Source organism: Cinclus cinclus, chromosome Z (assembly GCF_963662255.1).
Source record: "Cinclus cinclus chromosome Z, bCinCin1.1, whole genome shotgun sequence".
Classification (NCBI taxonomy): Eukaryota; Metazoa; Chordata; class Aves; order Passeriformes; family Cinclidae; genus Cinclus; species Cinclus cinclus.
The window spans coordinates 48,128,783-48,151,182 of record NC_085084.1 but is presented as its reverse complement, the minus strand read 5'-3'; the positions used below and the strand labels follow the sequence as shown (position 1 = coordinate 48,151,182).

Below are 22,400 nucleotides of genomic sequence, written 5' to 3'. Positions count from 1 at the left end.
GAAACAGGTATAATTCAGTCAGTAATGGTAGAGCAATGCTGCATTAAAGCAAGCTGTCTAAAATCAGGTGTACTTTACCACTGTTTACTCAGTGACATCACAAAGTTTTAAAATATTTTATTTATATACTGTCACCTATATGTATTGCAGAGGGCCAAACACTTGCAAAAATTTCAAATTTTACACAATATTTGCGTATTTTCACCTTTTCCCCATCCCCAAAAAGCAAAGAAGTCATCATTTCCACACAATCTCTTTAATTTGTCAAAAAACCCCACATAACTCCATCTATATATCAAGGAAACTGAAGAGCAATCTTAACAGCAACTTTAATTTATATGGGGAAAAAAAACAAACTAGGTGTATCCATTTTAGTTATGACCTTATGTAGACCTGAAGAAAAATGACCACCAAGAATAGGTTCACTAAATTTATTGAAAAATCCTAAAATGTTTCTTACAAAAATGCATTACATTCTGCACACTGCTCTCAACAAATGCTAGGGACATGTGGCCTACCATATTCTCCCCCTTCAAAGTAAGATACAGTGTACATAAAGCAGGGTGTTCACAACAATTACAGAAAAACAGTACAATTTACCACCAACAATGAACAAAAATATAATTCACTCTCTCTGCTGCTTAAAAATTTCCAATGTTAGTCTCGTGCGCCCTCCCCCCCCATGTATTTGTAAGGATCTAAAACATTACATCTGGTGTACAGCAAAGATTCCACTACACCTCAAATGCAGAACACCTATGAAGCAGAGGAATGTTGGCTTTTTAAACAGAAGCAGATTAAAAAAAAAAAAAAAGGGTGCAGGACTCCTTCAGTTCTTCACTAGTCTTAGAAAAACTTTCCAGAATACTGCTTCACACTATAAAAAAGAAAAAATAATCTTGCATTAGAATCCTTCAACATCTGCATACTGCTTCACACTATAAAAGAAAAAGAAAAAAAGCATGTATTAGAATGATGGACCATACATCTTGCATCAACATTCATAAAGCATATTAAATTACAAATTACTAACACATTTAAAAGTACATAATTTTAAAATGTCAACGGCTAACAATTATGTTAGTGTATTTCAGGCATAGTTAAATATTAGTAATCTAAAGCCAAACATTCCAGTTAAGATACTAAAATCTGCTATAGCAGCCAGAATGTTAATACAGCAAATGCTATCTGTAGCTGTTAATATTTGGCAGAAAAGGCAAAGTACTGTCAACAAGGTGTGAAATGCTGCATAACAGCCCCAAATCGATTTCAACTTGTCCTGTAGAGGCATGGTCTGTGCCATATGGCAGACTGTGATTTGTTGTCAATTTAGTTATCTAAAAACAACAAAATCACTAGTCTTCCACACAGAACTAGGCCAATATTCACTGAAATCTTCTATATTTTCTACAGGCTCTATGTAATTTATTACAGGTAGTTTTTTTGCAGCAGTTTTCACCAGAGAAAGGAGAGGACTGCTTGGTTAAGATGTCTTCCAGCAAGATTAGTTTTGAGGGTGTCTTCATTTTAATTACAATGGAGAACAGAAGAGAATCAAGGCAGAACTACCACTAGCAAAGTTAGGTTCAAATAGTTACTTAAAACCTGCCTTCTTAAAGAAGCTGGTTCACAGAGGAGAGCAGTTTTTATAATATATATGTTAATCTGACACTACAGACAACATTAAACTTTAACTTGCCTGTTCTGCAGCAAATACTGTGCATTTTGTATCTGGTCCTGTGTTCCTGTAATAGTTATTATCCGATCTTCTGAGCCTTCTAGTGGTTCATCAATTTTGATTGAAGCTCCTGACTCATGACGTATTTGTTTGATTCTCTGGCCTCCCTTTCCAATAATAGATCCTGCCAACTAGGGAAGAAAGCAAAACCATTCATTTCCTGATACAACTCTTTCCAAAAAGTTAGAAAATTCCAACAGCATTGGAGTAGTTTCCACAAATTAAGTTTCAAGTGTTGCAATGGGAGCTTATTTCTTTATAGTCTAAAAATATCCCCTGCAGTATTAATTGTATAAACACAGGTGACATAAAACTGGGAGAACCAGGTCTCATTTACAAAACTTAAGTTACAAGGACCTACTTATACTATTACTGAGTATTAGCCACAAGTAAAATTGTTCAATGTGTCTCTGAAGGCAGAAATCAAACAGTAAAACAGTACACTATTGGTGATTTAGAAACACTTGTTCTATATTAGAAGTACTTATCAAAGCAATTTAACTTCTGATTTACTTAAACAGTCTGAGAAATGGCTTTTTTTTTAAGAGAAAGCATGAGTTGAAAGTAAATCAACTTTACTTACATCTTTGGGAATCGTTACTTGTGTTGTGATGATGGGTCCACCAAGATCTCCATATGAACCACGCCCCCCTGCGTAAGAATAATCTGATTTAAGTGTATGCATCAAGCCCTTTATATTAACTACATAATGAACTACATGCAAAGGTTCTACATGAACACTTACCATAACCAGAGCCACCCTCGAACTGTAAGAGAAAGAGAAAAAAACATTAACATGAACAGCCATGCTTCATTTACACATTTTTATCTTAAGCATTATATTGTTAACTTTGATCCCGTTTAATCAAACATCACAATCCTCAACCTGATATAAAAACAACAGTTTTGTTTGCCCATCAAGGGCATCCTGAGGCAAAGACGAAGACCAGAAACAAAAGGGGTGTGTGGGAGAGATCTTATTAACCTCTGTCCATTTGGACCACAGGCCATCTTGTGCAGGACCACAAGTTGGATACGATGATTCTTGTGGGTCTCATCCAACTCCAGATATTCTGTTATTCTTATCCTGCCCTATCAAAACTTCTACGAGTAACACATAAAATGACAAAGGATTCAGCCATGTCTGTTTACCAAGGCAACCTCACTATCTCAGCTTCTTGTAGACAGCCGTCAATTCTGATCTACTTGGGAACCTCTGTACTAAAAATTAGTATTTCAAAATCAGAATAGAGCCTTATTAATACTATCAACACAGTTCAAGAGACTCCAGTATATACTTCCAGGGCAAGAAGTATGTGCAGTAAATCATCCTACTACATCTACATCTTTTATTCTGACTATGCGGCAACCTTTTACATCCTTGAACAAACAATCACAGCATGAGCTACTTCTGTTACATTTAAACCAATGAGCTCTCCTGGCCCTTTTATTTTTAGGATTTGTAAACTTGTATTTGGTATCAAGTTCTCATTTCGTGTAACATGTTCTAAGTGTGCAAGATCCCGTATTTATACTTTCCTACAGAAGCAGAGAATAAATATACATGGTTCTCTCAAATTCAACTTCTAAAGAGACTCTTGGGGTCTGTGAGAGGCAGCTGGAAGCTGCCTAAGGCTGAAACTATCAGCCAAGCTGGTGACATGTTAGTGGCAATATTTAAGAAAAGAGTGAAAAGTTCCCAGTGTGCACTGACCACAAGAGTGAGCAAGGATAAAAAAAGTGCTCCAGGCACTGGAATGGAGACTGCCCTACAGCCCACGGAGAAAACCACTCAGATCACTACATTGTAGCCTACTGAGGGATGCTACGCTGAGAGCAGGTAGATATGCCCTGAAGGAAGCTGCACAGGCAGATACTTGTGGCCTGCAAGGGAACCAACACCAAATTAGTCTTTTCCATGAAGGGAACCCACACTGAAACAGTTCATAAGAACTGCAGTCCACTGGAAATAGATCATTTGAGCAGTTCACAAAGGTGTATCATCCCATGGAAGGGACCTTACACTGGAGGGGGGGAACAGTGCAAGGAGGAAGGAGCAGTGACAATTGTGATGAACAGACTTGGAACCTGCCATTCCTTATCACTTCTGTACCATTCATAGCAGAGGACACAGAAGAGTAATGAATGAAGGAGAGGAAGTTGAGTCTGTGAAGAAGTGGAAGATGGGTAAAGGTGTTTTCTCACATGCTACTCAAATTGGCAGTAAACCTACACCAGGCCAACTCTGTTTTGCCTATGATGTTAATTAGTAAGTGATCTGCCTGTCTTCGCCTGCCACAGACTTTTCTGTCTCCCTTTCTCCCCTCACTCTACTAAGGAAGGGGTGTAAGAGCAGCAGGGTTGGCCCCTGGCAGCCAATCATGTTCAACCACTCACAATTACTCGTTACAATGTACAACTTTCCCAAAAAATATTCCTTACCATCTTTCTTTTTACATCAAAATGTAAGCTAGACAGATCAAAGTGTTGAGCTTATCCTCTGTCTCTAAGCAACCCTTATTATCATGTTACTAAGCAATACATCTTATAAAACAATATAGAGCTCAACAACAATAGAGCTTACAGTGGAGTCCAAAATACAAGACAATGATTCTGCATAAGGTTTAATTGAGAAGCTAATCACATCATACACTGCATAAAGAAATATATTGCTATTGGTATTTGTCATAGGATTCCTTTTTGGACTATTTTCTTTTAAAGAAAATACCTTTCCTTGATCGCATCTGCCTCTCCAGATTACAAAAGAATAGAATTTGATAGAACTTGCTGTGTATACAAACTAAGAGCCGACTTTTCACATGGATTATTCTAAAGTACTGATTTGGCAGCACTTTACCATCTTAAAAAGACATTGCCAACACCTGAGGTACTCCGTAATTTCTACAATGATTACATTGATGAACAAGAGAAGAGCTACAGCTACCATTTACCTACACTTCTGTGAAGGCTTTGACATAGTCCGCCCATCCTTCCCTTCAAATCAGGGAGGGATGGATTCCATCAGTAGACTGTTAATTGAACAGGGGTAGTTGCATCCAGAGGGCAGTGTCACTGGCTCAGAGTTTCAACAGACATTAAGTAGTGTCCGTCAGGGGTTGGCCCTCCCTGGGACCAGTGCTATTCAACATCTTCATCAATAACACAAACAGATTAGGTGCACCTGCAGCAAGTCTGTAAACTGAGTGATGCTGTTGACAGACCTGAAGGACAGGGTGCCATCCAGAAGAACCTGGACAAGCTCAAAAAGCTTGGAAAGCATGGAGCCCACGGAAATCTCATCCAATTTAACAAGACCAAGAGCAAGGTGCTGCACCTGAGCTGGTGCAAGGCCTGGTACCAGCACAGGCTGGGGGATGAACAGATGAAGAACAGCCCTGCCCGGAAGGATGTGGGGATGCTGGTGGGTGAGAGGTGGGACATGACCTAGCAGTGACCATTTGCAGCCCAGAGTGGCAACCGTGTCCCATGCTGCATCGAAAGCTCAAGGGATGTGACTCTGCTCAGCTTGTCTACTCCTCTGAGACCCAACATGGGTACTGCATCCAGCCCTGGGGCCCCCAACACTAAGGGCATTGACCAACTGGATCAAGTCTGGAGGAGGACCACAAAGATTATTAGAGGGATGCAGCATCTCTCCTCTAAGAAAGCCTTACAGCTGGGACTGTCCAGCTTGGAGAAGAGAAGGCTCCAGGGTGACCTTACTGTTGCCTTCCCGTTCCAGAAGGCAGCCTACAAGAAGGCTGGAGAGATTTCACTCCTCTCTACAGGCATGTAAAGGAAGGAAAGGGGCAACAGCTTTAAATTGAAAGAGGGTTGGTTTAGTTTAGGTATTAGAAAGAAATTCTTTCTTGTGAGGGCGGTGAGACACTGGAACAGGTTGCTCAGAAAAGCTGCAGATGCCCAGTTACTGGAAGTGTTCAAAGCCAGGTTCAGTGGAACCCTGAGCATCCCAGTCTAATTCAAGGTTCTCTACCCAAGGCAGGTTGGAACTAGATGATCTTTAAGGTTACTTCAAACCAAAATCTTTTATGATTCTGTAGTAAAATCCCAAAACCGATCTCATCAAATAGATAGATTAAGATAGATTAATAGGTAAATATACTTTATTCACAAATAAAAGTGAGAAGCTACTTTAAATATTTGCTGCTTGAAATAAAATCCCACAACATTATGGACGTAATGCAAAATGTAAATCATAAATGCATGCATCTATGCTACTTTAGTTATGGAGAAAGCTACCATTTATCAAAATAAAGTGTATAAAAGAGACAAAAGAGGTACAGAAAAGCTGCTCTATTTTTAGCTGCTGCATAATCCCACATTTCTATTAATATTACCTGTCTTCAAAGGACACACCATTAAGTCCGCTGCTAAATTTGGAGCCAAGAAGAAGGCTTTATAAATTCTAATTGGTACAAGCTGCCATGGAATACACTCAGGATCTCTTGAAAATTTCGCTTTATCACTTAACTCATTCAATAAAGCAGTTTACAAAAAACAGGCTGATAACACTTACCAGCTCTGGTGGCTGCATGTCATCACAGGCATCCACATGACACTGCATCATCTTCCAGACACAGCATAAGAGGAAGAAATGAAATCCAGGTCATACAGACTTTCAGAGAATGTTGCAAACAAATATAATGCACAGTGGTACAAAGAAACCTTTCTACTATTAACAAAGACTTAAAATATGTGATTTAGACAACTTTCAAGACTCACTGGCTTTTAGTTTTACTTTGGGGCAGCTTCTGTTTACCTTCTCTTTCTGTGGTATTAGCAGATTTCCCCCCTAAGAAGCTCAGAAACTAACGGCAAGGCAAAAGCCTTTTTTTTTTTTTTCCTTGTAGAAAAACTGTTTACATTTTTACATGTAAAAATACTTCATCAAATCTTTTATTTCTGCCATCTGCTAGAAAAAGGTTTAGTATGATTGAAACAAGTAACTCCAAGTGATTATGCCAACTGTATAATCACCTGGAAGGACTAAACTGGAAGGACACTGCTTCTCAAGTTCTACATATCCACATACCTCATCTGGCCAGTAAGGAGACTAACACTCTACCACTGCCTAACTGTACTAGAAACTTAATCATGTTTCTAAAACACATGATATATGGAATTACCTTCTTCTAGAATTTTACAATTTCAGCAATTGATGTTTATTTGCTCAAAATGAGTTTCTGAAACAGGGTGTCTTAGCATACATCACATTTTATGCCGCAGACTAATTTGTCCTAGTCAGTACTCGGAACTGGAACAGAAACCAGATGACAGATGGGTTGGATAAGGCAAAGAGCTTTACTTTTACACCTAATAATCCCACATGCTGTCCTAACTGATGTCAGATTCTTTTGTAAGAAGTTTTCCTGGTTTTTAAGCGTGAACCAGGAAAGTGAAAATTTGCTGCTTCCTTCCAGCATCTGCATGAATAAATAGCACAGTTGTTATACATTCCTCCTTCACTAGTTTTTTACATGTCCCTGAGAATAAGTGTGCTAAAAAAAAATACAAAAAACTCAGGATTTTTCAGACCACAACTGCCCTTATGCTCCACAGGATTTCATCTGAAGTAGTTACACGCTGAAATATATACTTTTATATGCAGATAAACAAGCCTGTTCTTTGGAGAAAAAGCTTCAGAACAGATTGGAAGTTAAAGGAGCATTTAAACAGCACTACATATTTATACTACAACTTTAAGCCAGGCTAACAACCAAGTATCATATTACATGATTAATTTGGTATGGCCAAGACGAATTTACCCGTCTTTTAAAATCAAAATGGGTTTTTCTCATTTCAGAATTTACAAGGCTGTCAATACTGTCATATCTCTGGAATTTAGGAAAAACCACAGTTCAGCATCCAGTCTTAAAGGCTGTCAACTGTTCAATCTTTCTGCCTTTAATGAAAAGGAGAACCGGCAAAAAAATTTTTCTGTACATTTTTCCAGTACTTTTGAGATGTTTATCAATTCTTGCATTTAATTACACCTGTGTAGGACAGAATCCATATGAAAAGAACACTTCTACTTTCTTAAGAACAGCTTTTTCCACCATTAAATCACAAACCACAGTAATATCGGTTTAGTTGAAACTTTTAGCTACACAACAGTTTCTAGTTGAAACAAAGTGTAGCACAGAAAACCTTTTGGCATAATACTTGAAGCTGTGATGTCACACTCAGTGTGAAGACTTCCTTCCCACTTACACAATTTACGATACTAGGACCATGATTAACTACAACTAGAAATTAAATAGTGTCTTTGTTGGGAAGTAGTCCTCACTTTAACCAGGCTATAATACTTGGTCACAAAGGAGCCAAAGTCATGAGCAGCTTTACTATGAAAAGCAAATGAAATTGCTTTTTTTCCATTAAAGAAATCAAAACTAGTAAAAATGACTCCAATTATGTGTACAAACTCATGTCAATAAAGTGAAGGTCAACTTGACAGGCTAAACCTAAGTCAAAATGAATTTTCTATTCTAGCTGGACTGGAATAAAAATAGAACAAAAATAGAACACACCACTGCCCAAGAGTCAAGCTAAGTAAGACTGTGCTCAACCAAATACCCAAAGAAGGGAAGGCTGCTCGTTTTATGTACTCTAGCACAGGCTTTATAAGCTACAAATGGAAGAACATAAAACCTAAGCTCTGAAAACATGCAAATATATCTGAGATATGAGATCTTGAAGATGTACTTCTCCATTCTTCCAGTTTCTCAGCATGTAGAGTAGCACGGGAAACTTTTTTTGTTTCTCTCCTTTAAAAAAATCTTTTATTATTTCTAATAAGCACATGACATTCTTGCTATTTGCAGTTCCAGTAACTCTTATTCCCAAGGAGCACATGCAAAGCCCATTTAGGTAGCCAGTTTCATAGTTCTTTTTCATTTCTTTTATATTTTTTTATTTCTAAATAAATGATGTGTCACCTGTCATCTTAAAGAAGGTGCCAAACAAAGCCAGAAGAGTAAAGATTGTTACTACAGACTCTGTTGTGGTTTAAGACCAGCTGGCACAGCTGCTTGCTCACACCCCCGCCCAACCCCTGCTGGAACTGGGATGAGAATCAAAAGTAAAACTTATATCCTGAGGGAAGAACAGTTTAGTAACTGTGAAGTTAAAAAACAAAACGAAGAAAACCAACAAAAAATTAAACAGCACACTACCACCGTGCCCCAAAACAATAATGAAATGAAGGGTACATGATACAACTGCTCACCACTTTGCTGACCACTGCCAGGCTCTTCTCAAACCCCTATGGACCCCGTTTCTGGCTAACTGCCCCAGTTTATATACTGGGTATGATGTTATATGGTGTGGAATCTCTGTTTGGTTTCATCTTGGGTCACCTGAATTGATTATAATCCCTCCCAGCTTCTTTGTTGTACCTACTCACTATCAGGGCAGGAGACAGTAAGTGCTTGACTTAATATAAACATTACATAGGAAAAACAGAAACACCAGCATGCTATCAGTATTATCCTCATACTGAATTCAAAACAGCTACTGAGATGAGAGTAACTATCCCAGCTGAAACTAGGACAACCTCCTGGATTTTCTACTGAGCAAAGAGGAATCTTGTCCTACAACAGCAGAGCAGTTCAGAATGCAATGTAGAAGACTAGCTGTAGTGTTTAAACCTCCATACACTAGAAGATTTCTTTCTCTCCTCAGAAAGAATTGATGTAGGACTCAACTAAGCAATGGCTTTACCTCCAAAACATCTGGAATTAAGAGTGGATTTTCTCCAAAGAAACTAGAAAATACAGAAGAATTGATTCATTAAAGCCATCACTTCCTCAACTGGAGTTCTTCAGATACTCTTCCATAATCTGAATTACTGTATCAATGCTCATGTTTTCCAACCTTTAGTGTTAAGAATCCTTGTGTAACTCATTAGAGAACATGGTTCTGACATACTTTCTCTATCTTAAAAATCTGCCAGTTGCTGTTTCTGTCATGCTGATTAAACAAATCTGAAAGACGGCCAGTACAATAAAACCTACAGGGCTGAGCAGTCAAGAACTCTGGATCTTTTTGATCTTAGGGAGAAAGAAAGAAAATAGAAGAGGACCATTTACACCTCTAATATTCGTCCACAGGAGGACCGCCTGAATGGAGAAAACATTTTGGTTTTACTATCAGAACCATGTCCCACATGAATGTGCATGCGGCTCAGCAACACAAGGTCAGCACACTAACTGTACTTAGGGACACAACAGAGCAAATTTTAAACTCATACCATGCCATCGTAACGGTCTCCTGGTCTGCCCCTTCGGTCATAGGACATCAGATCTCTGAAAAGAAAAAGGCAGCAGCATGTTAATTGTTTTATGCGTGTTACGAACTAGCTTGCTTATTCTAATCTGAATTTTCCCATTCATGGTTCACGTGTAAGTTAGTATCAAACTACTCCACTCAAGTACTGAATAACAGAAGTTCCAGAACTACTGGCTATAGTCCTGGCAACTTACTCTACAGTACAGCAGGTAATTAAATTTCAGTGAATTTCAGAATACTCTTGTCTAATACAGGCTCAATCCGGCATGATCACTACCAACATGCAAGCATGGAAAAATCACTGAAATGTGAGTAAATGTGAGTATGACTCAGGTATACAACAGGAGTTTTTGTATGATGCATTTATGCAACAACTCACCCGCCACGAGGAGGTGGTGGTGGAGGAAGAGGAAGATTACGAGCTCTGCTGCCACCTCTAACACCCCGACCCGGGGGAGGTGGAGGAGGTCCTCTGCGAGGGCTCATATCATCATAATCTCTTCTTGAGGGAGGCATAGGTCGCCCACCACGACCAGGGGGCATTCGATCAAAACCTCCTCTTCCACGCATCGGAAAGCCCACTGGCCGTCCCCTTCTATCATCAAACATCATTGTGAAGCCACCATAGTCATATGTCTCATCATAGAAATTGGGATCATAAGGCTGGGCCCGTCCTTTAATTGGAGACTAATATAAACAAACAAAACAATTTACCAAATCAGATAGTTCTATTACAACTGACAAATTTAATTAAACTAACACATTTATGCATTTGGAACATGTTCTTGATTTCACAATGCTGCCAAGTAAGGAGATGTTGATATGCTTCCTATGAACTTAACTATGACAGTAAAACTACTCAGAAGTGGCAGACAGATTTTGTTTCCCTTCCTCTTCAAATCTTCCATTCTGATGGCATGCAAAGCATAAATGGCCCAGGAGTACCAAAAGTTGTTTTCCTCCCTCATAATGTGTACCCCAATTGTAAACAACAGAAACAGTTCACAAGGTTCACAACTGTCCTTCACTTTGCTTTTGAGGAAGTAAGAGGTACTGAATTTAAACTAGAAACTGAAAGATATCATTTTTCATCCAACTAATGCCTAAAACATTCATGAATGCAAATGAAAAAAAATAAAATAAATTTAATAAACATTACCTCAGAGATAAGATCCAAGATAATCTTGATGCACTCAACAACTCTATCAGGTTTTCCACCAATAAGCACCACTCTATCAGTTGAATGAGGACAACACTCTTGAAAAAGCTTAATGGTGGTCTGAGTGTTCTGAAAAAGAAAAAAATATCTAAGATTATCAAATATTTTAAACCACTTTATAAAACCATTAAAATATTTTAAAACTAGATTCAAAAGACAATTAAGTTCCCACCCACTTAGATCTGCATGCTTGCTTCTGAGTTACCACACAAAATGTGAAAATTACATATTTTAAGGATCTTGCTGCTGTAAGTTGTGTATGAAGATGAAAAATAATTAGTCTTCTGTTTCAATTATGACTCATCTACAAAACAACATTTAACTAAGTATTAGAAAAACGACCACATGACCACTGTGAGCTTACAGGCTGTATTAGCTTTCAAATTGAACATGCTTTGAATGCTAAGACAGCAATGCTGCTAGGATTATGTCTAGTTAACTTGCCTTTCTTAATCCATACAAACAAGTAGTGGCTTATACCTAACTGACCTGAAACTGCCTTTGACACAAGAAACTCAATCATGTGTTTTCAGTTCACAGAGACCATTAAGTTTTTAAAATCTTACTCTTTCACTTAAAAAAAATCATCTTGCAAGAGTTAGAATGAAAACTGAACATGAAGTCCTTTCACAGCACAACTACTGTGCAGATGCTTTCATTCTTGACTATTTGCGTGTCCAAACACACAAATAATTCTACACTATGCAGAAGTTTGTTCTAAAAGGAGAAATACAATTTTAATAAAATTAAGTAAAAATCCTTTCTTTAAAAACAGTACGCTACCACAAATAATGTTTTACTAAATCCTGGCTCTGCCACTGATATTACTTCTAAGGTCTGCAAGAAAGCTGCCCTCCCAGCTCGATCTCACAGCATCAAAAGCATGTATGCAACATGTTTGGAATGAATTACTGCACAGCAGACACTTACACATGCCCCTTATGAACAGAAAACATTGCTCATTGAACAAAATCAAACCTCAGAAGAACAGAAAACAAGTACCTCTCGGAGTTCTTTAATTTTAGCACCCTTGACACCAATAATGCCTCCTGCCAAACTCTGGTGAATAAGAAGTCGAAGCTCGCAGTCGAAGTCACTGCCTTTGTAGTGTTGATACTGTAAATAAGATGCATATAGGGAGAAGCAATAAAGATTAATTACAAGAATTCAAAATATTTGGGGTTTTAAGATTTTTCTTCGAACACAATGGAGCAATTTAATTTATTGCTGAACTGTAGTCCTGTATTTCTTGTGATCAACCACAATTTGAACACCTCACTTCAACATAAACTATCATATTTCCCTATTTTTTTTACATTACTTATTAATGCACCACTTGCTATAAAGTTTTAAGACGGTAACAAACAGTGCAACACTTGTTATTTGGAAAACAGGAAGGCTGTTCAAAATGTTAATTTAATAAACAATGACAACTTTGCCCTCTACCCAAAGAATGCCAACATGCAGTGTGACAGCCTTCTTTAAAAGGCTTTTGTCATTTTCCACTTTTTAAAATTTTCTGTATTTAAAAAGTAGCAAATACTGTAGAACCATCTCATTCAAAAGCTAATATTTTCATTCTAAACAGAATAAAATTTAAAGATAAATACCTCTTCTAAAGTAGGGATAATCTTCTTCAAGATTTCTCCAATTGTCTCTATATCTGCGCTTATACTCAAGATGCTGTTGGATGCCACAATGACAGACAATATGGAGAAGGTAGAAAAGAAAAAGCAGAAGTAAATTTTTTTTATCATCACACACAAAATTTTAACAAGATTTACTATGAAGAAGAGTTTATAAATATTCCCCATTTAAAGTAAATCTTTTGTTTGATCAATTTACAACACATGCACCTTTGTTTATGCCCAATATATATGCATGAAAAATTTAAGTAGGTAGGTCTTGCAGAGAAAGACAGAATGGGCTTTTGGAAGGGCTCAAATTAAGTGGGCAAGAAACTGACACAGAACTGAAAAGTAGAAGTGAATATTCATGTTCCCCGCCACCACTAATTAGGATACCCTCGCTATTACATTTGTAGAACTGGCACACCTTCTCTTATTAAAAGTGAGGATATGCAAGGGGTGAACGTTGTATCTGGAATAAGGTTATGGAACTCAGTTTACTAATGGGCCCTCCAAGAAAACAAATACAAATGCAAGACAAAAAAAAGACGGAACAAATGAGAAGTGAAGGAAAGCGAACCGGAATTAGCGCTTCATCAGAAATAATTATGAACAGGCAATGTTGAGGGGAGCAAGGTGGGCCACAAAGACAGAGCGAGAGACTATTTTGAACCAATCTGATTTACAATGCAGCAAATATGCAACACTTGAAGCTGTGCTCCTTCCATTGAAATAAAATTAGTGGATTGTTTGGGTGGGCAACTCACGTAAAAGTTCAGTGACAAAAAGACTTAATGGGGAAAATAAGACAGAAAACTTGAAAAAAAACAATACACCGTCTATAAGGGGATACTATTTAATTATATCAAAGGCAGGTAATAAAATACATTTCTCTCTTTCTATTCAGGCAGTGAGGCATAAACTGTTGGGACATACCGCTCGGGGCCACTGCTGTCTGGGACTGAAACACTGGCATTGTACTGCATTGGTCATTGGCGTTCGTGGATGTTGGCATTGGGCATGGGTATTCAATCGGAAGTTGTCAAGTATGGTACCCGTTTGGCAACGAGCACATTTTTGGGCATAGCCAACCAGGGTTTTCACATGGGCGTTCAGGGGCGGATGGGCCAACGTCATGGTGGGCAACGCAGGGGCAAGTCGATCCAGTACATGGGCAACGGAGATATATGGCCAAAAAAACAAGGAGAGGGAAAAGGGGGAAAAGCAATAAATTTTAATTTAATACAAACTATACTCATTACTCTCAATTAATGAAACAAGCTTAAGTTGTTCTGAAGACTAACACAATAACGGATTTCTACACCGACTGTGGCCTAACAGTATGGACTTTAAAAATGAGTCACTTGACCTGACTAAACTACTTTTTACTGTTAACAAATGATGTTTCAGTAGCAGGCTGGCTCATGAGGGTAGACGCAAAAACCTGTCGAGACTGGTAGTTACTAGAACCATGGGCAAATTGGGAAAGTTTGTGTTCCAGACAAATCTAAGTTATCTGGACTTGGGTGACGTATCGATTTACTCAAAAAAACAAACAAAAAAAAAAGGCCAAACAAAAAAACCCGATTAAAAAACCCTAAAAGAGGAACAACTAGCTGCCAAAGTTAGTGAGCGTATGTATGATTCCTGACCATTTCAACTAAAATCTCAAGTTGCGGTAGTTAGTTGGAACTGATTTGTACTGGTATATTGCCAAATCTTGTGCTGAACAGAGTCTTGATTGGAAAAACCGTTGAAATTGTAGCAGATGTTAAGTACAGGAGTGTAAACAAATGGAATTTAAGAAGCGTTGCCAAGTTTTATAAATACACAACATTAATACTGAGCATGTGTCTAATCACCAGAGTGAACCTCCTTTAAAATGTGAACAGGCATTAAGTCATGACGATTTAAAAATCCTTCCAAGTAACAGAATAGAATGTTCCTTTAGTGTTTTATACTCATACCTTAACATTAATGCTTTTGTTCTTCATGGGCAAGCTGTTAAGGAACAGATGGATGTTTTATTTTGCTTTTTTAAAGGAAGTGAAAGAATTCCTCTATCACTGGGTTAAGCCAGCCACCTGTAAGGGTTTCAGCCGGGCTATAATTGATGCCCACATAAGGGGAATGGTAGTATTAAGGGGTTTAAGCTTTGTCAATATTTTTAATTAGGATGGTAACTCACTTCAAGTGTGTAATTTGGTAGAATCCTATTAAAAAGTGAAGAGATTTAATATAAACCTCTCCTCCCATGCATCAAGCTGGGTTTTAATTGAAATAGAAATTGAAGAACTGTTATCTACTCTGACAATCAATACAAATGGTTTGTAATGTGGATGTCTATAGAGTTGAATTGCTCCCATTTCTAGAAATGCACGCAATCAAGTTTTCGATGTAGTGCTCTGAAAGAAGCAGTGTTAAATTAGTTCAAACTCATATATACTCACGTCTGTACGAAGTGCTTTAATATTTTTGCCACCTTTTCCAATCACTGCTCCAGCATTCTGGAAAATAGTTTTCAGAAGTTACATTATGACAACACAGCACAGATTAAGTTTCTGAACTCAAGACTAAAAACAGTAGGTCTATTTTTGCTGGCCCAAAAGGTGGCAGCAGGCACTACTTTGGAAATCAAACTGAAAACAACTGAATGTTTGTTCACATAAAAAAAATTACCAAAACCTCTTACAACCATAGAACACAGCAAAGAGAGAAAGATAACTCAGCTTTGCCACTAATACTTCAATTCCAAAGAGAAGTTTCTAGGCAATTCTGCCCATGTCAAACTTCTCCTAGACTAGATCTATTTAAAAACAAAACAAAACAAAAACAAAACAAAACAAAAAAAAAAAAAAAAACCAAACAAAAAAAAAAAAACTAAATGGATGCAATTCAGGTAAATTATTTCCTCAATTCTCTGATCAGCTTTTTCTTCCTTACAGAATACATTTACAAATTCCACTTTTGAACTTCAAACATTTGATAATTTCAAGAGCTAATACTGTTTTGCACATCTGTAAAGTAACTCATTTCTCAGAGCAATATAAACTGAAAAAGGCTGAAATTAATGTTAACAGCCACCAACTTCATTCAAGCCATCAACATGAACAGGAATAAACTGACAAATAGTAAAAAATATTAATTGCAAAACTGCATTTTTACCACATTCATTCAAGGATTCTATGAAATGTATTGCTTTTATTACACACATACGTTATGCTAACAGCATGCAAAACATTTCATGGTACTCCAAGTAACTTGGCTGTTGGTCAGAAATGCCACACGGAGTTAAGGCAACATTCTTTCACACTAGCACAAAAGACTGAGATGCTTCAGAAATTATAAATCATCTCTAGCAGCTGGAAACACCAGACGAAATTCACATAGGGCAAATTTAACTATTCACACTTGTCAACAAAATCACTGCAATCCTTGAAGCACTACTCCCACACTTCTTCCTGTTGTAGCTGAACAAGTTTAGTAGATGTATTTAGGAGTTACTAAAATCATCAGTTCTTGTCTCACTATTTTATTTAAAATCACTAATTTATAATCTTCTAAATACCTTCTTTTCCAAAGACTCATATACAGTCACTCCCTTCAAAACAGCTGCCTTCCACTCAAATGTAAAAATATCTTAGAATCTTTACTGCTCTACTTCTTAGCAAATGTATCTTTTTAGTAAACCCTGTATTGACCCTTAGGGAATAAATGCTTTCAAGAGAACCCCGAGGACAATGCCATTGCAATACACCTACATTCCTACACAATGGAAATTACTCTAATTTTCAAAAAAGGACAGAACTTCTCTACACTTATATCCCAACATAATACTTTGTCATGCTACAAACCAAACCAGTAAAAAGAATACAGCGTACTTTGCTCTGAAGCAAGATGCGCAATTCAACCATCTCATCAGTGTTCCGAGATCTTTTGAAGGCCTGCTCTTCCTCCATATCTTCTGCAGGACGTTTGCCTGTAGAGAGGTCCATAGGGGGAAGCATAAACATTTATTTAACTTTCTAAGTCATAATTAAGTGAAACATGTTCCAAATCTATGCTCTGTACTATTAATACATTCTTTCCTATTAGCACAAAATTCATCAGATGTCTATTCTGAGCACCCATAGCACAGAAACAAGTCTTCACTTCAACAGCTTTCTTACTGATTAACAACTGAAAATGCACTTAAAATCCTATGAACTATGGCTTAAATGAGAATATTGCACACAGGCAGTAAGAAATTCATGACACTTTGTCTAAAGAAGTGCAGCATTACCCACTTAGAATTTATTTATAATTTACAACTGGGAAAAACTTCCAGGGATAAAGCTGAAATGTAGCTTGTTCACCACTGAAATATTGGTGAAATAATAGTAAAGTAGCACTTCACATGCTGTTTGGGAACAAATGGCACAAATCAACAACAATAATGCCCAAACTCCCCTGGGAATTATTCCCAAGAAATTTTCCATTAAGCTCTTTAGCAATATTTCATATTTGTACTCCTGCGCAAACTGCAACAAATAAAACACAATTAACAGTTACGTCCTATAGCATTCATATTCACATTCTTCATACAGCTATGAAATATTTTCAGTATTTAGTCAAAACTTTCAGTTCTCATGTCTAAAACATGCCAACAGAAACATTAAGTATTTGTGCTTCAAAAGCACGTGCAATGACATGTTAATTAAAACCAAAGACATTCAATGCAGAACACAAAATTACTGCTGACGCAAACATATGGTAACGTTAAATCATTATAAAATTCTTTGAAATACTGAAATGTTTAAGAAGTTCTTTCTACAAAAGAATATTCCTTTAAAAAATTTACCATTTGTCTCTGTGTTGGTAAAGGTCTCCTCCTGTTGTTCAGTCTCCATTGCCTTTTTTTCTTACGTGGACAAGCAAAATCTGTTGAAAAATAAGGACAGTACATTTTTTTTGTCAAAAGGCAAACTGTACCTCATGCTAAAGTGAAAAAAAATAACAAAAATAAACGCCTGCTGCTAGAACTTACCGCTATTATATATTCTTGCTGACAAAAACTCAAGTATTCTGGGCGGGATCAAAATCCAACAGCCTATTGCTTCAAGAGCCTATGAAAACAGCACATATCAGTTGTGAGTCTCCTCACATTAAGAGTCTGGTCCTCACTACAGCCAGAAAACAAAGGTTTGACCAAAGCTATTGCTGTGAATTGCTTATTTATAAAAGAAAAAGCATAGCCCAGCCAAATACACCACTAAGAGATGATAAAGGCCAAATCTGTAGACTTATATAAACTCCTAATGTCTGAATTACAGTTTTTGGGCACATGCTAGTTTTAAAAAACCACATAATCTCAACATTATATGATATATGCCTTGGTTTCACTTTCTAAAGGGCACTAGACCAGAATCCGGTCCTGCTATTTAAGTCAACACTATTTACACTTAATAAAAAGTCCTGCTGGGATACTTGTCAGCATTTGTTCTATAAATTCTCTACCAATGTTCTAGCACACATTTAAGCGTGTGGTCCTCTCAACTACAATTGATTAATAAAACAAAAATTTCAACTTCCAACTACACTAAAATAATATTTTTTAAAAAATACCATCCACTGTAATTACATACAATCCACTGTATGCACACCAAAACTTCCAAAAGCAGCTGTACTTCAGTACAATTTTCTGAAATAGATTTTGACCTGCTTTTAGCTACTAAGTCCCACTACCGGGAAGTGTAAATAAGAAGCAAGTTTGCAACTTACTATCAGTAAAAACTCGATTTACAAACACAGCCTAACAATCACACATTTCCCCTTGCACTTCACTAACTTCCATTGCCTCAACACACAGCAGGCACTCATGCTTGTTTTCATAATCGGGGGAAGGGGAATGGGGGTGGGGAAGTAGCTCTTTCTAACTTATTAAACATACTCTCGAACAGCTATGTAGTTGTTGCCCTGCTTGTAGGGACTAAAAGCAGGCTCTGCCTTCCCAACATACGCCGGTATTTCCAAGCATTTGAAGCTGACTGACGGGCATGCACAAGTTCAGTAATAGTGGGATCTCAGGCAGACATTGCCAAAATTGCGTTTTTACGCGGACGGGCAGTAAGGACGACATGGACAAAGTGTAATAGCCCTTTCAGACACCGGTTAATCTACTTCCAACTATCCCAAGAATTTCAAGGCAGCGGGGAGCAAACTGTTATCAGCTACAGTTAAAATTCACGGCTTAGTCTCCCTAATCAAACCTCTCCGTACGTCATGTGTTCTCAGTCACCTCGCTCAGCTAGGTAAATCGAAGACATTCACACTAATAAAGGCAGGTTCCTTGTAAACACCGAAGGGTTAAAGTGGACACGAGAGGTGGGACCAACGACCATAGACCTAAGAGCTGAGGAACGCCAGAGCGCCTCCAGGGCGCAGCAGCACTTCTCGCCTGCTTCTCTATCTCACCCCGCCTCCTTTCCTGCGTCTTCAGCCGCCGCGACACGAGCGAGAGCGGCGGCGCTGCGGAACCCCCGCGGAGCAGAAGAAATGGCGTCCTCAGAAATGGCGCCCGCCCGCCTGCCCGCTGCGAGGCGGAGCCGGGAGCGGAAGGGCCACCGCCACCACCACGCGGCCGCGGGGAGCGCTGCCCGGCCGGACACAAAGGAGGTGCCCGGCGGCTCGAAGCCTGGCGCAGCGGGCGGAGCAGGTCAGCCCTAGCGCCACGGGCACTTCGCCCGCTCCCGAAAGCGAAGCGGCGAAAATGCGGAGCCTCCAGCCCCCAATCGGCCTCTGCGGCTGTTCCGCGAAAGCCACGGTCCGGAGCGCCCTCTCTCCGCCCGCCATAATCCTCAAGAGGAGCTCGCCCTGGGTATAGTTACCACGGGCGAGCGCGGGACGGCGGAGGCGGCCGCCGCGCACCCGCCCTTGAGGGGGATTTGCCGGCGCTGCGGAACCCGCGCTGACCCCCGGGGTAACGGGGACAGCGGACATCTAAGGGCCCTCAGCAATAGACGCGGAGACACAGAAGTATCCTCCACGCAGCGCCTTCCCAGTTCTACCGCCAACCCCTCGGGATCCCACGGAAGCCCTGAGGCCACGGCAGCCCTCGGTGGCTGAGGCCCCACGACAAGAGATACAGGCCCTCTCGCGCCGCTGTGTCACGCAACGTCGCCGAGCGGAGTACAGCGGCGGCTGTAGCGGCCTACGCGAGGCCTGGACCGGCCTGGGCCCTTCTTCCGCCCCCCTCCCCACCTCGCCGGCCCTGGCCGCACGGCGCCGCGGACTGCGCGTACCTGCGCCCGCCGCCGGCCCCGCCGCGTACGGGAGAGAAAGACGAGCAGCCCCGGCCGCCGACGCGCACATCCACCAGCGCCACCCGCGATTGGCCCCGCCACCGCCCCCCGCGCGGCGCCGCCGCCGCCTCGTTGGGTGAGGCCCCTGTCCGTCAACTTAGGAGGAGGCGCCGCGACCCGCACCGCCCTCCGTGAGGGAAGGGACGAGACGGGCCGGGGGAAAGGATGACGCCGTTAGACCCATGCGACGGCCAGCTGGCCTTTCCTACCTGGGCTGCGGGAGCCGCGCTGGGAGCGGCGCCGGCAGAGAGGGGGCGGCCCAAGTAAGCGTGAGCGGTTGTGGCCAGGAGGCGAGAAAATGGCGCCCGCTAAAACCCCGCCTTGTGTGTGCAGCCCGGCGCCGGCCGTGGCGAGACTCTCGCGATGATTCGACGGGCGCCTCCCATTGGCTGGTGGGTGCGCGCGGCGGTTTTGGGGAGCGCGGGCTGGGGCGGTGCCGTGTCCCTCAGGCCGGCGGGGTCCGGGGTCTCCCTGCCGGGACTGCTCCTTCGCCCCGGTGAGTTGGAACTCTCGGCCCCTCCGAGGGGCTCCGGGGTGCGGCCCATCTTCAGTCTGATCTTCCTCCTCTACCCCGCCTCTGCTTCCCTGCTTCCCTCCCGCACCCCTTTCACCTCCCTCATTGAAATCTGGCGCTTTACTTACGTTAAGTAACTACGCGGTATCTTCCGAGTGGTGGATCTTTCAGGGATAGCTTGGAGGTAGTCTGTTCTTTTGTTCGCTCTGAAGGCTATAAGGGCAAAAATACCCAAGAAACACAGCAAAACCCACGCCTGGTATTTCTTAAGTGTTCTTACTGTAGGTTTTTTTTTTCTTCGTGTTCTGCAGAGGCTGAGCTCCTCGGTAGCCCTTTCTAAGTGATTGGACACGGTCCATGCACAGTTAGGCAACCTAATATATCTTTCCAATGCTTGGACTAGTGACATGGATGCAGAACTTGAGTGCACCAGGAACAGGTGTGCTAGCGATACCAGACTGGGAAGGGCTGCTGACTCTCGTAACTATCAGTGGCGTGAAATTTAACAAGAACAAATAGAGATTCTGCCCCTGGGATGCAGTAAAGCTGGGCACAAGTATAAGCAGGGGGAGGAGTGTGCAGAGCGGCCCTGCCAAAGGGATCTGGGGGTGCTGGTTGGCAGCAGCTCAGGGTGAGTCAGGAGTGTGTGCCTGGGCAGCCAGGAGGGCAAACCCCATCCCAGGGAGCATCAGACACAGCATCACCAGCCCTGATTGGGATCATCCTGCTGGATTCAGCCGTGGTGCGGCCTCACCCTGAGTCCTGTGTGCAGTGCTGGGCCCCACAGTCTGACAAGGGTGGGAAGGTCCTGGAATGGTCCAGAGGAGGACAACAGAGCTGGTGGAAGGGCTGGAAGGCACATCCCTGTGGGGAGCGGCTGAGGGCTCTGGGTTTGTCTGGTTTGGAGAGAAGGAGGCTCAGGGGTGACCTCATTGCTCTGTAGAGCTCCTGAGGAGGGCACCTGGAGGGGGAGTGCTGGTCTGTTCCTGGCATCCAGCAGCAGAAGATGTGGGACTGGTTTAACGCTGTATCAGGGGAGGTTCAGGCTTGACAATAGGAGTAATTTCTTTACCAAGGATAACAAAGCTTGTGAAAGGCCTAAAGAGTAAGTGTTGTTTGGAGTGGTTGAGGGAGCAGGGCTGGAAGCTCCAGGGAGATGTTATTGCTCTCCACATCTACTTGAAAGGAACTTGTTGCAGAGACTGACCTTAAACTGTACCAAGGGAGGTTCAGGTTGGACATCAGAAATTTTTCACAGAAAGGTTGTTTAAGCTTCCCAGGGAGATTAATAGAGTCACTATCCCAGGAATTGTTCAAGAAGTGATTGGACATGGCACTTGGTGCCATGCTTCTACTTTTGGTCAGCCCTGAATTGGTCAGGTGGTTGGACTAAATGATTGTTCAAAGTCCCTTCCAACTGAAATACTTCTGTTCTACTCTATTTGTGCAGAGCTACTTCCTAAATTAACAAGAAGTTAGAGTTTATTAGCCCCTGATGTCCTTGACATGATAGCTGCCAAGACTTGGTGCTATTGCAGCCAAGTCTTGCAGTAGGTCTCTAGATAACAATGTTTGAAGCCAGCTTTCTGTTGTCAGGTACAAAGCTTTCAGGCACAGATTGAAAGTCATCCCTCGGATACATCTTGATATACTA

At 40.8% G+C, this 22,400-nt stretch overlaps 1 protein-coding gene across 6 annotated transcripts; it reads right to left on the bottom strand.

Annotated features, from left to right (window-relative positions):
- Nucleotides 1-417: 417 nt before the first annotated feature.
- On the bottom strand, nucleotides 418-20,267 carry HNRNPK (heterogeneous nuclear ribonucleoprotein K). Of its 6 annotated transcripts, none has more exons than XM_062512995.1 (16): nucleotides 20,173-20,246; nucleotides 17,919-17,997; nucleotides 17,733-17,812; nucleotides 16,774-16,871; nucleotides 15,343-15,399; nucleotides 13,829-13,872; nucleotides 12,875-12,947; nucleotides 12,267-12,380; nucleotides 11,205-11,333; nucleotides 10,425-10,732; nucleotides 10,008-10,062; nucleotides 6,276-6,326; nucleotides 2,484-2,505; nucleotides 2,322-2,404; nucleotides 1,700-1,869; nucleotides 418-938 (listed from the first exon to the last, which is right to left on the bottom strand). In XM_062512995.1, exons 3-16 carry the CDS (start codon nucleotides 17,779-17,781, stop codon nucleotides 905-907), a joined length of 1,287 nt encoding a protein of 428 aa, XP_062368979.1. In that variant the 5' UTR covers nucleotides 17,782-17,812; nucleotides 17,919-17,997; nucleotides 20,173-20,246; the 3' UTR covers nucleotides 418-904. The 6 variants fall into 6 exon arrangements, with proteins under 6 accessions (XP_062368979.1, XP_062368981.1, XP_062368977.1 ...); XM_062512997.1 differs by having other exon boundaries at nucleotides 418-877; XM_062512993.1 differs by having other exon boundaries at nucleotides 16,774-16,884; nucleotides 17,734-17,812.
- Nucleotides 20,268-22,400: the final 2,133 nt, after the last annotated feature.